The sequence below is a fragment of the Gasterosteus aculeatus genome, chromosome 2 (assembly GCF_964276395.1).
Source record: "Gasterosteus aculeatus chromosome 2, fGasAcu3.hap1.1, whole genome shotgun sequence".
Lineage (NCBI taxonomy): Eukaryota > Metazoa > Chordata > Actinopteri > Perciformes > Gasterosteidae > Gasterosteus > Gasterosteus aculeatus.
In genome coordinates, this window is record NC_135689.1 from 13,115,429 (window position 1) to 13,127,053 (window position 11,625).

Consider the following 11,625-nt stretch of genomic DNA (forward strand, 5'->3'; position numbering starts at 1 on the left):
ACTAAGTGGTGATTCTGTAGTACGCTTGATGAGGGCTGAGTGATTAAATGGGTTTACTGTGTTTTTAAGACAGCGTGTTTATTTAAGACTAGATGCTTTAATAGTAGACTTTAGAATAAAATGACACCATCTTACATTGTTGTAAAAATGACAACATTGTTCATAGATCCTAACAACATGATCCTAACAAGAACTACATACCCTAAAATTGACATGTATACTCATAATTATAACTCAATCGAAGATATTTTCATTCTTTTGCAAGATACCTGTTGTTATTATTATTATCTAGTAATACATGCATTTAACACCGTTAGCATTGAAATAGTTTGACTATTTTTGTTTGTCTTTTTTTTGTTTGTTTCCCTCAGATATCTGTAATGCGTTAAGGCACAAAATGGACCATAATAAACAATTCTACGGGAAGCACAGCGGGACATCCGCTTCGTCCCTATTGTGACGTGGTTACCATAGCACCCGTTGTCAAACACTACTGTGACTAGCTAGCTAGCTTACCTGCCAATAATACTACGTTAGTTCATTGGCAATAGTCTGAACAGGTTTCACAGCGTGCGTGTTAAAGGTAAATAGTGTGTGACGGTACATTTTGTGGTCTTGTGGCCTTTTGTCCTGACAAGAAACAACGATCGCTAACGTTATCTGTGTAACGTTATCTGCGTAACGTTAGGTTAGGTAGGTTAATGTTGATTCAATTTGATTGTCTCATTAGCAAAGTTCCAACTAGCAACACAGGGCTACGTTAACCACCATAGGCTAATAAAGAGTAGTAGTTACAGGGTTGTGCGTAAAGTTATTTTGGCGTAAGTAATTAGGTAACATTAACGGTATTGAGGTTCGGCGCTAGCTGCTACAGCTGTGCATCGTAAAGTACGGACAACTTGTTGGTGCTTTCTTCACCACTGCAGACTTCTGGGCACAAAGGTTCTCATGACTGCAGCAAAAGTGAGGAGTGGTGAGTATTGTTTTGTGGAAGGTTGCACATGAACAGCAGTAAAAACTAATACTGGTAACAGTTAAAATGACAATAAATGACAATGTCTCCACAGGGAGGGAAAGTGTTCGTGTGCGCTACAAATGTGGCCTACTCAACACTATACAGGATGTCCTGCGCCGAAGACAAGGTTGGGTGGAAGTCAAAGAGTGAGTAGTGGAGAGTTTCCATCATCATAGCTTTTTATTTGTCATATCCGTGGCTTGAATGTGGTATGGACTCTTGTTTCCCACAGAGAAGGAGAGTGGGACTTCAACTGGTGTGATGTTGGCTGGATCAGGGAGAATTTTGATCATTCATATATGGAGGAACACGTGAGGATAAACCACTTTCGCAACCACTTTGAGGTGAGGCAGCATCGATCCAGCGTACTCTAGATTGTTCAGAGGAGTGGAGAATAAGCATAAATGATTCATATCATCAAAAGTCAGGTTGACTCTTCTTTTGTGTTTCTATGTTTGATGTTACAGTTGACTCGCAAAAACCTCATGGTGAAGAACCTAAAGAGATACCGCAAAACTCTTGAAAGGGATGTTGGTCGCACGGAGGCCTCCAAATGTGATTTCTTCCCCTGTACCTTTGCACTGCCCAGTGAATATCATCTCTTTGTTGAGGAATTCAAAAGAAGCCCCGGTAGCACCTGGATCATGAAGCCGGTTAGCTAAAGCAGACTGCGCATGTGATTAAGTAAAATACATTTATATTTGATTTAGTGTTTGCGTTAGCTTAGAAATGTAAACAGAGTTATCACTACTAAATCATGACAATTAACTGTTGGGGTATGCTTATTTAGGTCGCAAAATCGCAAGGAAAGGGCATTTTCCTGTTTAGGAAACTGAAGGACATCATGGATTGGAAAAAGGTAATGTGCAATAATTTCTTTGAGGAATTAAGTGTCAGTTAAATTTCTGAAAATGAATGTTGTACAGTACCAGTTAAAAGCGTTGACATACTTTCTCAGTCAGACTGTTTGCCTATAGATTCATAGCAACGTATTCAGTTCTGTACTATTGTGTTTACACAGGATGGAACCCGCTCAGAAGATCAGAAGGATGCAGCTCAAGTGGAAAGCTATGTCGCTCAACGCTACATCGAGAACCCTTACCTAATTAATGGTTGTCATAATCAGAAGGATTACATTTACCATGTATACAGGGATTTGATTTAGTATTACACCAAGAACATTAAAAGGGTTTGAATTTTGAAATTTATATAAAGATAATTCTAAGAATTAAATGCAGTTGTTTGACTAATAACATTCTATGTTATACTCCAATGAACTGAATGAAAAATACATTGTGATTCTAAATTGTATGTAATTAAACAACTACCAACTGTGCTAAAAAAATATTTACAGAAACATAAAAGTGAGCAAATGGAGTTAAATGAATATCCCTGCTTATTTGTTTTGTTTTATGTCCTTGCAGGCAGGAAATTTGATCTGAGGGTCTATGTGCTGGTCACATCTGTATGTAGTAAACCTTGAAAACTACTTACTTACTTATTTTATTGTGAATACTGCACATTTTAGTGTTACATTGTGGGTGCATATGTTTTTTTGTTTTTAAGTATGTTCCCTTGAAGGCCTGGCTGTACCGAGATGGCTTTGGCCGCTTCTCAAGCACCCGCTTCTCCCTTAGCAGTATTGATGACAAGTGTATCCTTTTTTTATCATCATGAAAAATGTTGTCCATTAATTTAAATGTTGATGCACTGATCTGCTTTGGTTCTGAGACATACCTTCTCAAGGTGAACCATAATTTATTTTAAGGGGTCGTTTTAATTTGCCCTGTTGTGCGTTTTTAAGTCATTAAAGTATTCTACTTAGCGCATCTCTTTCAGATATGCACCTCACCAATGTGGCTGTTCAGAAAACAGCGCCTGACTACGATCCCGAAAAGGTGTGTAACATCTTAGTAAGACAAATGCAATTTGGATGCATATTTTAATCTGACAGTTTCCAGAATTTTCTCTCCTTTGACCACTTTATTCTGGCATTCCTATTTTTTTTTCCATCTCAAATTAGGGATGCAAGTGGCAGATGCAACCGCTTCGAAGATACCTGACCGCAAAACATGGCAGAGAAACAGTAGAATCTCTGTTTAAAGAGATGGATAACATCTTTGTCTGCAGTCTACAAAGTGTACAGAAGGTCATTATCAATGACAAACACTGCTTTGAGCTCTATGGCTACGACATTCTTCTGGATCAGAACCTCAAACCGTAAGTGCTTAACAAAGTGCATCAGCACCAACACGTATCCACCTGAACACATGCACTAAGACATGCATGCCCTCAACAAAGCCCTAACAAGCACATGCTCAGACAAGCAAAAGTGACACACGTCTGACTTTCCTCCGTTGGTAAACAAACAACGCAGTAAATCTTAGGTTTAATAAATACCAGTGTTTAAATAAGGTTAACTATAGCAATCTTCAAGTGCTCATGGATTGGCCTGATGCCGGCTGCAAGGAAATGTTCGACGAATGTCATCACCCTGCAGATGGTTGATTGAGGTCAACGCCTCCCCGTCGTACACACCAAGTAGTCAAGAGGATTATGAGATGAAGTGCCGCCTGCTGGAAGACACTCTGAATGTCGTTGATATGGAGGGAAGGTAAAGATCTCTTTGTCATCGTGTGTATGCCTTTGTGTCATCAGGAGACGAGACGCGAAGGCTCTCACCCTTCTTTCATTATAGTCATCGAAGTCTTTATTGATAGGCGCAAATCAATACAAATGGAATTGTTTTCTCGGGTTATGGTATTTTTAAAAATGAAAAACATGGTTGGAGACAACCACAAACAATAAGCAACACACTGAGGCTCGCCGCACAAGGTGAGTTATCTACAACAGGCGATGAGCTGCATTCTAATTAACTGTGTTTATTTTCTCATTAGGCTGACAGGCAAGGAGAAAAGGGTGGGTGGCTATGATCTCATGTGGAACGATGGGCCTGTCTTTAGGGAGGACGTCAACCTGGAAACCTTCGGCAGTTCATGTTTCACTGCCAACACGCACTTAGGTAACCTGACTGTGCAGCTTGTGCAAACCTTTTGAGTCAACAGTTTAAAAAAAATTGGATAAATTTGCAAAAGTATGTACGATTATTAACAAAGCATTTGATTGTGTGGAAAGGCGGTAATCGTGCTATTATTACATTAGAGCTGCAAACTTTTCCTTGTTGCAGGGTGCGTAAACGACCGGGAGAAACAGCTTCGCCGGCTTCTGAAACCATTTCCAGGACAGAAGAGAATGTAACACACGCATGTATTGTTTTTATGTCCATCCAACGTGGCTCTATGTTGTTTCTGTCAGAAGAGAAGCCCCACACAGATAACTGCAAATAATTCACGTTCTGTGATGGACTGTTGAATTTTGAATATGTAAATGTTTTTCATCAAAGAATGGCTAAACTTGTGATTCTTTCAACCCCAGAGTTTGCAAAGTTGCAAAAGAAAATTAATTTTAGGATTTTAGCAACGTGTCAGAAACAAGGACAGGTCCGCTGTGGGACATTCACACGTCCCTTAAAATGACTAGTGAATCAATGTCCCTTGAGTGCAAAACATTTATTTCTATGCCTTACAAACACTTGCATTCAACATTGAGAAAATACATACTACAATCTTTCTGCGTCCATGTCAACCCAAAGTACACAATGTGTATAATGCATCAATATCTCCCCTCCAGGCCCCTTATCTATGGCTTTAATAATGAGTAATGAGCTGCAATCTTGATATATTTCACATGTTTTACATTGATGTAGAGTTCCCATGGATCAAGTGCACAGGGTGAATCACAACAAACATAGGACACGCTAATGTAAACAGTTTTCTACAGACTTCAAGTATGCAGTGTGAAATGGACGTGATATGTACAACATCACCATGTTACAGCATAACAGCTATGATGTTTAGAAGTTCCATTAAATTACAGGGATGACCAATGCCGTAGACCCCAAGTTACATCCAGCTCTTGACTAAATATTGTCTTCTTTTGCATGACAATGTTAACGAAAATAATGGCAATGATAAATACAAGTCAACCACAACACTTTTCATAAATATAACTATGGTATATAAAATTTGGAAAAATATGCATTTACATTCGTAGCAAACATTACACCGTGTCCATTGATAGAAAGAGCTCAGCTCTATGCAAAATACAGTATCATATCATAGCCTACAATTCAAGCTGTTCAAACATGAAAAGCCCTTGTATCCAAACATTTTAAACAATTGCACAAGTCTGACAGTCAAATCACATCACTGCAGTACACCACCGCTCACTGTGCCTCCTTTTCAGCCAAAGATGCTTGAATTGAACATATATCTTAAAACATGATGCGCCAAAGGAATGATAAAATGTAACGTCAAGAAAAGTAAGAGCATTGAAAACGACTACATTCCAACATCACAAACCCCACTAGTAACGGCTATGGTCTTTAATTTAATGATCTGTGTTTAACTTTACTATAGATTAAAAAAGGTACAGCAGAATCTTATTTTCTACCTATTTAGACATTAGTAGTATACTGGGAGATGATGATGATGATCATGATGTGCAGCAGGATTCAATTTACATAAAAGCTGGGATTTTCGTTTTACTAGCAGTGGTTTGGATCACATTGAGCCTTGTGTCCAAACACAATCCAATAATTGAATTGTATACTTATTGTGTATTTTGAAAGACATACAGTGTGTATAATTCGGTTTTCTATTCAAGCGTCATACTATGCCTTGAAAACATTGCCTGTTTTATCTCTAGCTGCATAGCGTCTTGTTGGCTGACAGTTACAACATGTTAGTATAATATATTAGACAGAAAGCAAGCTTAGCTTCAATTTCCTGCACCAAGTAACCACTAATTACAGTTTAACTGTTACTTCGCAACAAAGTGCACATTTTTAGTTTTGCCATTCTGCTTACTTATAGGCGGCGCTTTGTAGAGAGGCTGTGGCTCTTTAGCAGCTCTTTTCATGGCAGTTTTAGAGGCCTGGCCTACAGCGTCTATCCTCTGCCAGTCCTTCTCCACTCTCTTAGAGGTGATGACCTCTCTCTTACCTGCAGCAAAAACACGTTTCTCTGCAACAGCTGTTTTACTGACGCAGGGCTCTTTTTTAATATCGGTCTCCGAGTTAGCTCGGACGCGGCTTTTCCTGACCTGACCTCGGCTATTTGGGTTGGTGCCGGATTCCTGGGTTGGCTTGCGGGCGTTGCCTGAAGCCTGCATGTGTCTGAGATGACTTTTGCAAGCTGAGGGGCTGACTGGGGTCTGGGCTCCTCCTCCTCCTCCTCCTCCTCCTCCTCCTCCTCCTCCCCCGCCTTGTCCTCCACCCTGTCCCCCCGGGCTCCTAACTTCTGTCGAGGTCGCTCGGGTCTCGCTGCTGCTCCTCTTGGCTGCTGCTCCGGGTCTCGCTCCCCGCTCAAGCAAGGGACTGAGCCTGGAGTGCCGCTGGTAGGCATTGGCGGAGCAGCTTCCATTACACAACGGGTAGCGAATATGACAGTGAGGGCAAACCGGAAAGCGGGAATGCTGTTGCTGGGCTGACGCAGGTGACGGGGGGTTGTTGACGGGTGAAAACGGGAAGGCTCGCTGGCTGTGCCGCTGCCCTTTGGGGGAGTTGAGTCGGGATGGCGGTGCCGTGTGAGGCCTCGGTTGTTGGGCGGTGGTGGCGGAGGGGAAGCTCTGAGGCCTTGTGCGGCTGCCAGGCGGACGGCTGCTCTCTGCTTGCACCGTCTGGATCTGAAGCCACTCCAGCTGCAGCAGCCTCTCCAGGTACTTCTCCAAGTGCCCCACAGGCTTGGGCCGGGGGGCGCCGCGGCCCTCCGTGTGAAGGAACACCGCCAGCTGTCTCAGGCTCCAAGTGTTGAACGGAGGAGGAAGAAAGTCCGGGTAACTGTAGGCGGGCTTTTCGCTCACATCTTCATCCCCCACAGCCCCATGAGGTCCAGGGAAGTCCGGGGGGAAGTCGTTGGTGTTGATGACCTCGGCCCTGAGGTTGAGGTGGGGAGGGGTGCAGGGGGTGCAGGGGGAGGGCAGGACAGGCAGCCTCTCGGAATCCGACAGATCACTGGCACTGTCTGTGTCTTCCTCCTTCTGGTGGTAGTGCCGCTGCAGCGCCTCCGGGGTGAGGCCGGGGGAGTGTGTTAGAGGGTAGGCTGGCATGTGTCGTAGCCCCGATATTGGGGACAGAGGCAGGGAGAGAGCTCGCCGACTTTTCCCCACCCCCCCGCGGTTCGGCAGGAGCTCGTTGCTGCACTGGGATACACGCTGACTTTCCTGATGCTCCTCTTTCCTGTGCGCAGATAAATGTTTGCGAACTCGAGGTCTTGAATCTCCTTCTTCAGGGCTGTAAAGAGACACACACGTTTAAGGAAAAGCTAGTGGAGGGGGAGGGGGGGGGGGGGGGGGTCACTGTATTCCAAGTCAAGCGTCCAGTAAGAATACCAAACCCTCACCACACATACCTGGAGACTTTGCTTGTATTGCGTGTAGAGCCAGATTTGATTCTGCCACCTTTGGCCTGTGCACCCTGTAGAACATCCATCAAAGAAATTATATCATAATAAATTATGTAATTACATCAGCCTTCAATGTTATGATACATAGCACACTGCACATGCTGCAACACATGTGGTTCCTGGTAAAATGAAAATAACTGTTAACAAAGGAGTGTCTTTAATAATTCACCAGGATGCATTCACTCACCTTCTGCACTGTTGTCGCTGTGTCCTTATCCTGACTTGGTCCTGGGAGACCATTTTTCATCTGCCCCCCTGCTTTCTTCATCTTGTTACTTTTCTTTGAACTGTGAAAACATTAAAGCGGTTTGTAAGGCTCCCCTCTATGTCTGAGTCATAACACAAGAGATTTCAATGTAGTCATATTCTGGTCACTATTAAGCTTAGGGAGGTCTCACCTGGTTACAGAACCGTTGTTTTCAGTACCTTTTACCCGGATCTTCTCTTTGGAGACGACGCGTTTCAGGGTCGTGGATGCTGTGCGCTCCTGCATGATGGGCCCCATGTTGCAGGTCGCCGCAGGAGATATTGTTCTGAGTCCAGCACAATAAAACGATACGGCGGCTAAAGAACCGAGCCGACATCTCGGATCATGTACTCTCTCCTGAGAATGAGGCTAAAAACACCCATTTTCTCAAAACTGGTGCAATGCATCATGCGTAGATGTCCAGTAGCGACAGTCGTTCTAGATTAAACTCGATTAAATCCCCCCTGTTATCGTCGACTCGGCTATCCGTCTGATTACGATTCACCGATTAGTTTTAAGAAATGAAATGCTGCTAACAGGTGTGTCTCTTTTTGAAATGTCATCCTCCTCGCCATTAAAAATGCAAGACGGTAAAACAGCGCATACGCTTCGTTTGTCTCTGCGTCCCAGCGAGATAACGTTAGGTTTGTTTACCTGGAGCTCACTGGCTGCGGCTGTGGAAGTGGCCACTCGCGGTGCATCATGGGACTTGGAGTCAAGTCACACCGGGCGCTCTTTCCAACGAACTACGCGCTCGCTCTTTGGCGAGCACTACACGCTGCGAATAATGGAGCGGTTAAGTGAATGAGAGGCCAACGCCACGTTTAAGGAGAAACGTTCAAAAAACAACGCTGACAAACGCGAGCGCTAATCTTGAAACACTCCATCTCCCACGCGACATGCGCGGTGTTTTGGACCTTTAGAAGCTTCCGGTTAACTGCGCGCACCTTCGCCGATCTCTATCGTTGTCGTGCCGCGGCCGTGCGTGAGTGTTGGAGAGATAAAGATGGTTACGCGTTACGTTACGTTTAGCTCAACCAGCTACAGATCTGGTAATGTGGCAGCGTGACGCCCAGAAACTCTTTAACTACGACTGCTTTAAATGAAGGATTTAGGATGCAACCAACGCCTTACATCTGCACACGGTGAGGAGATATCAGCATCGAATTGTAATGAAACATATTAAACGTAGTTGGAGAGATGCACAATTGTACTGAGAGAGAAAAGGGGTTGGATGCGTTTTTGCACGTACTCCACAGTACACGCCCACTCTGATTCCTGCCGTGACGTTTTCTGTCTTGTCATATTTACAACCACGAGATTGTTCCGTCGAATATGCACCAAAGCGTTATACGTTTGAGGTAAATCGATGTTACAACTGTGGTTATTATGCTTTAGATATGCATTATGTTGTGGACATGAAGGTGCCATTATTTGTGGCTTAATAATAATAAACACTGCTCCACAACTTTCTTTACAGGTAAGCCGGACACCAGTTCTCACAGAACATGGACAGAGGCTGGTTTATTGGACATGAGAGGATTCCCCCTCCAGAGGAGGAGCCGTCCAGCTGTTACAGCAGCGTCCCGAGGCGTTGCATTACTATCAACCTGACTGAAATGCTTCAAGCTGACAAACCCAGTCGAGCGAAGAAGCTGATTCCGATCCGCCCCCCTAGCCCCAGAGTGTCTTTGCAGGGGGAGAAAGGGTTCCATCGCGGTCTCTCCTGTGAACCCACGCCTAAACCCATCATCCGACAACGATCCCGCTCCCTGCCGTCCGCTACAGAGAAGAAGAAGCAATGCCGAAATGTGGGCGTACGCTTCGTGGATTCTTTGGGGCTTGACCTGGAAAACATAAAGCTTTTCAAATCTGGAGAGGATCCATTTGTACCACATCATGTTGCCTTTAAATTGTTGATGGGTGCAGAGTTGGCAGATGGAAGGCATCTGGAGATATCCTTGCCATATTTAAAGCCGGTTTTTGCCCAACAACCTGGCGACCAGCACGGATTTGTGCATCGCCTTTATGAGCAGAAAGTGTGTCTTGAAAGAGTCTTGTGTTTTGAACTGGGTGTCATCGGAATCACCCAAGTCCTCAATGTGGACTTCGAGAAAGACGTCGTAGCTCGCTATTCATTTACGGACTGGAAGAGCTGCACAGAAACTAAGGCCTCCTGGGTGTCCACCATCACCAAGAGCGGGGAGAGCGGAGAGGGCCAAGTCAGTTGTGATACATTTCGTTTCCACTTGCCTGTTCCTCCATTCCTGCATCCAGGAGCAGTGTTACAGTTTGCCATTCGGTACAGAGTCTGTGGCGCTGAATACTGGGATAACAATGATGGAGAGAATTATAAGTTAGTTTGCCATAACTACAAGCTCAGCGTTCCCAAAGAATGCGAGGACAGTATGGTGCACTTCATTTAGGATGCCGACTTACGGTAGATTCAATCTGTTTAGTTTGGTGGTCAGCAAGACCTAAATATGAACTGCATTGTGACATATACTGTTAGGTTTGTTAACTAAGAGAGGACTTCTTTGAATCAAGTCAAATTCAAGCTAAACGGTCAGACCTAGTAGTAAGGTATGGTGAACAATAACACAAACATTAATGCACTTCTACCTTATGCCCACTGGCACCACTATTTTACTTTTTTATTGTTAATGCAGTCTATAATTTTGTTTTCCTAGATTTAAAAATTGAAGTAAAAGCCCTTTAATATGGGACCCAATATTATTATTTTGTTTGATCGGTAGAACCATTTTGTATTTATCAGACAAAATTGTCAACTCATCATATCAAACTCATCAAAAAACCCTGTATTTAGAGTCTATTTTTTAATCAAATGTTGTCAAACCAAATGCCATAACCATGCAATACATGCAATTTTAATGAATCACTAATGTGCATTTTCTTTTCCAATAAAGCACTGTTCCAAATAATGTTAGGCTTGGTATTATTTGTGGCTGTGTAATTTATATTCTTATTAAATGCTGAAATATCCTGTTAGCCGCAAGCATGGGGTCATGGGGGGGTCACCCCTGTTTATAATGATGGGAAACACTGAACTGGCAGCGGTCGGTTACCAAAACATTGGCCAAATAACCAGTATTTTCAGGCTTCATGAGCAAATACAGAATCCCTTTGTGTTCATTTCCAAAGCCGCATTAAGACACACATCACTTTATTTAATACGCTGCACTACTTGCAAGTCGCTGTGTTGTGCCAGACTCTCAATAAAACACTTAGCACAAACCCAAGGTCATGAAGATGCTCATCTAACGTTACATGGAATCTGCGTGAGGAAGAGGAGGAGGAGGGTCCGTGTCGCTAAATACCAACTTTATACCGACCACTTTTCGCACCCGGTGTCACTCCGATCGGGTGTCTGGATGCTAAACGTTCATACTTCTCAGCCAAACACGATCAAATGCACTCTGACCGGATAGCGCCATTTATCTGGATAGGTTTTTTTGTGTTTGTGTTTTTGAACTACGACAAGCCGGAAGTAACGAGACTGTTTTTAAAATGTAAGGAGTAGAAAGCACAGATATTTGTGTGAAAATGTATAGGAGTAGACGTAAAACGTCGTCTGAAAAATAAATACCCAAAATGTCTACTTACAGTAACGACGTATTTGTACTTCGTTACTTGACACCTCGCATATATGCTATTAATTTAAGACTCGTTCCAAATGTACTGCTACTGCACGGGAGTAGTACAACGTTAGCTTTGCCCATTCCGCAGCTGGCAAAGTACTAGTTTATGTTTTTACCAAGCGATGGTTTGGGTTCAGACAATAGACCGTGAAGTCACCGTCCTCCTGCGCGAGGCCGCGC

General features: G+C 43.5%; 3 protein-coding genes across 5 annotated transcripts; 2 read left to right on the forward strand and 1 right to left on the reverse strand.

Annotated features, from left to right (window-relative positions):
* Window positions 1-424: 424 nt before the first annotated feature.
* On the forward strand, window positions 425-4,417 carry ttll9 (tubulin tyrosine ligase-like family, member 9). Its single transcript, XM_040193743.2, has 14 exons — window positions 425-583; window positions 927-973; window positions 1,068-1,161; window positions 1,248-1,359; window positions 1,483-1,668; window positions 1,806-1,874; window positions 2,037-2,127; window positions 2,440-2,480; window positions 2,582-2,669; window positions 2,855-2,913; window positions 3,039-3,235; window positions 3,516-3,629; window positions 3,913-4,037; window positions 4,203-4,417. Exons 2-14 carry the CDS (start codon window positions 949-951, stop codon window positions 4,271-4,273), a joined length of 1,272 nt encoding a protein of 423 aa, XP_040049677.1. The 5' UTR covers window positions 425-583; window positions 927-948; the 3' UTR covers window positions 4,274-4,417.
* Window positions 4,418-4,569: 152 nt separating this feature from the next.
* fam217ba (family with sequence similarity 217 member Ba) lies at window positions 4,570-8,454 on the reverse strand. 2 transcript variants are annotated; one of them, XM_078083681.1, is made up of 4 exons: window positions 7,938-8,454; window positions 7,727-7,826; window positions 7,486-7,550; window positions 4,570-7,367 (listed from the first exon to the last, which is right to left on the reverse strand). In XM_078083681.1, exons 1-4 carry the CDS (start codon window positions 8,042-8,044, stop codon window positions 5,897-5,899), a joined length of 1,743 nt encoding a protein of 580 aa, XP_077939807.1. In that variant the 5' UTR covers window positions 8,045-8,454; the 3' UTR covers window positions 4,570-5,896. The 2 variants fall into 2 exon arrangements, with proteins under 2 accessions (XP_077939807.1, XP_077939803.1); XM_078083677.1 differs by having other exon boundaries at window positions 7,966-8,422.
* A 79-nt stretch (window positions 8,455-8,533) lies between these two features.
* On the forward strand, window positions 8,534-10,728 carry ppp1r3da (protein phosphatase 1, regulatory subunit 3Da). Of its 2 annotated transcripts, none has more exons than XM_040193744.2 (2): window positions 8,534-8,931; window positions 9,267-10,728. In XM_040193744.2, the coding sequence occupies exon 2, from the start codon at window positions 9,295-9,297 to the stop codon at window positions 10,210-10,212; it is 918 nt and encodes a 305-aa protein (XP_040049678.1). In that variant the 5' UTR covers window positions 8,534-8,931; window positions 9,267-9,294; the 3' UTR covers window positions 10,213-10,728. The 2 variants fall into 2 exon arrangements, with proteins under 2 accessions (XP_040049678.1, XP_040049679.1); XM_040193745.2 differs by having other exon boundaries at window positions 8,803-9,147.
* Window positions 10,729-11,625: the final 897 nt, after the last annotated feature.

Excerpts from the sequence above, each read along its gene's own strand:
- ppp1r3da (XM_040193744.2), top strand. The coding sequence starts at position 9,295 with ATGGACAGAGGCTGGTTTATTGGACATGAGAGGATTCCCCCTCCAGAG.
- ttll9 (XM_040193743.2), top strand. The coding sequence starts at position 949 with ATGACTGCAGCAAAAGTGAGGAGTG. Across the intron at positions 1,669-1,805 it reads GCACCTGGATCATGAAGCCG|GTCGCAAAATCGCAAGGAAA; the intron begins GTTAGCTAAAGC and ends ATGCTTATTTAG. Across the intron at positions 2,914-3,038 it reads CTGACTACGATCCCGAAAAG|GGATGCAAGTGGCAGATGCA; the intron begins GTGTGTAACATC and ends ATCTCAAATTAG.
- fam217ba (XM_078083677.1), bottom strand. The coding sequence starts at position 8,123 with ATGTCGGCTCGGTTCTTTAGCCGCCGTATCGTTTTATTGTGCTGGACT. Across the intron at positions 7,551-7,726 it reads CAGCGACAACAGTGCAGAAG|GGTGCACAGGCCAAAGGTGG; the intron begins GTGAGTGAATGC and ends GATGTTCTACAG. Across the intron at positions 7,368-7,485 it reads AATACAAGCAAAGTCTCCAG|CCCTGAAGAAGGAGATTCAA; the intron begins GTATGTGTGGTG and ends GTCTCTTTACAG.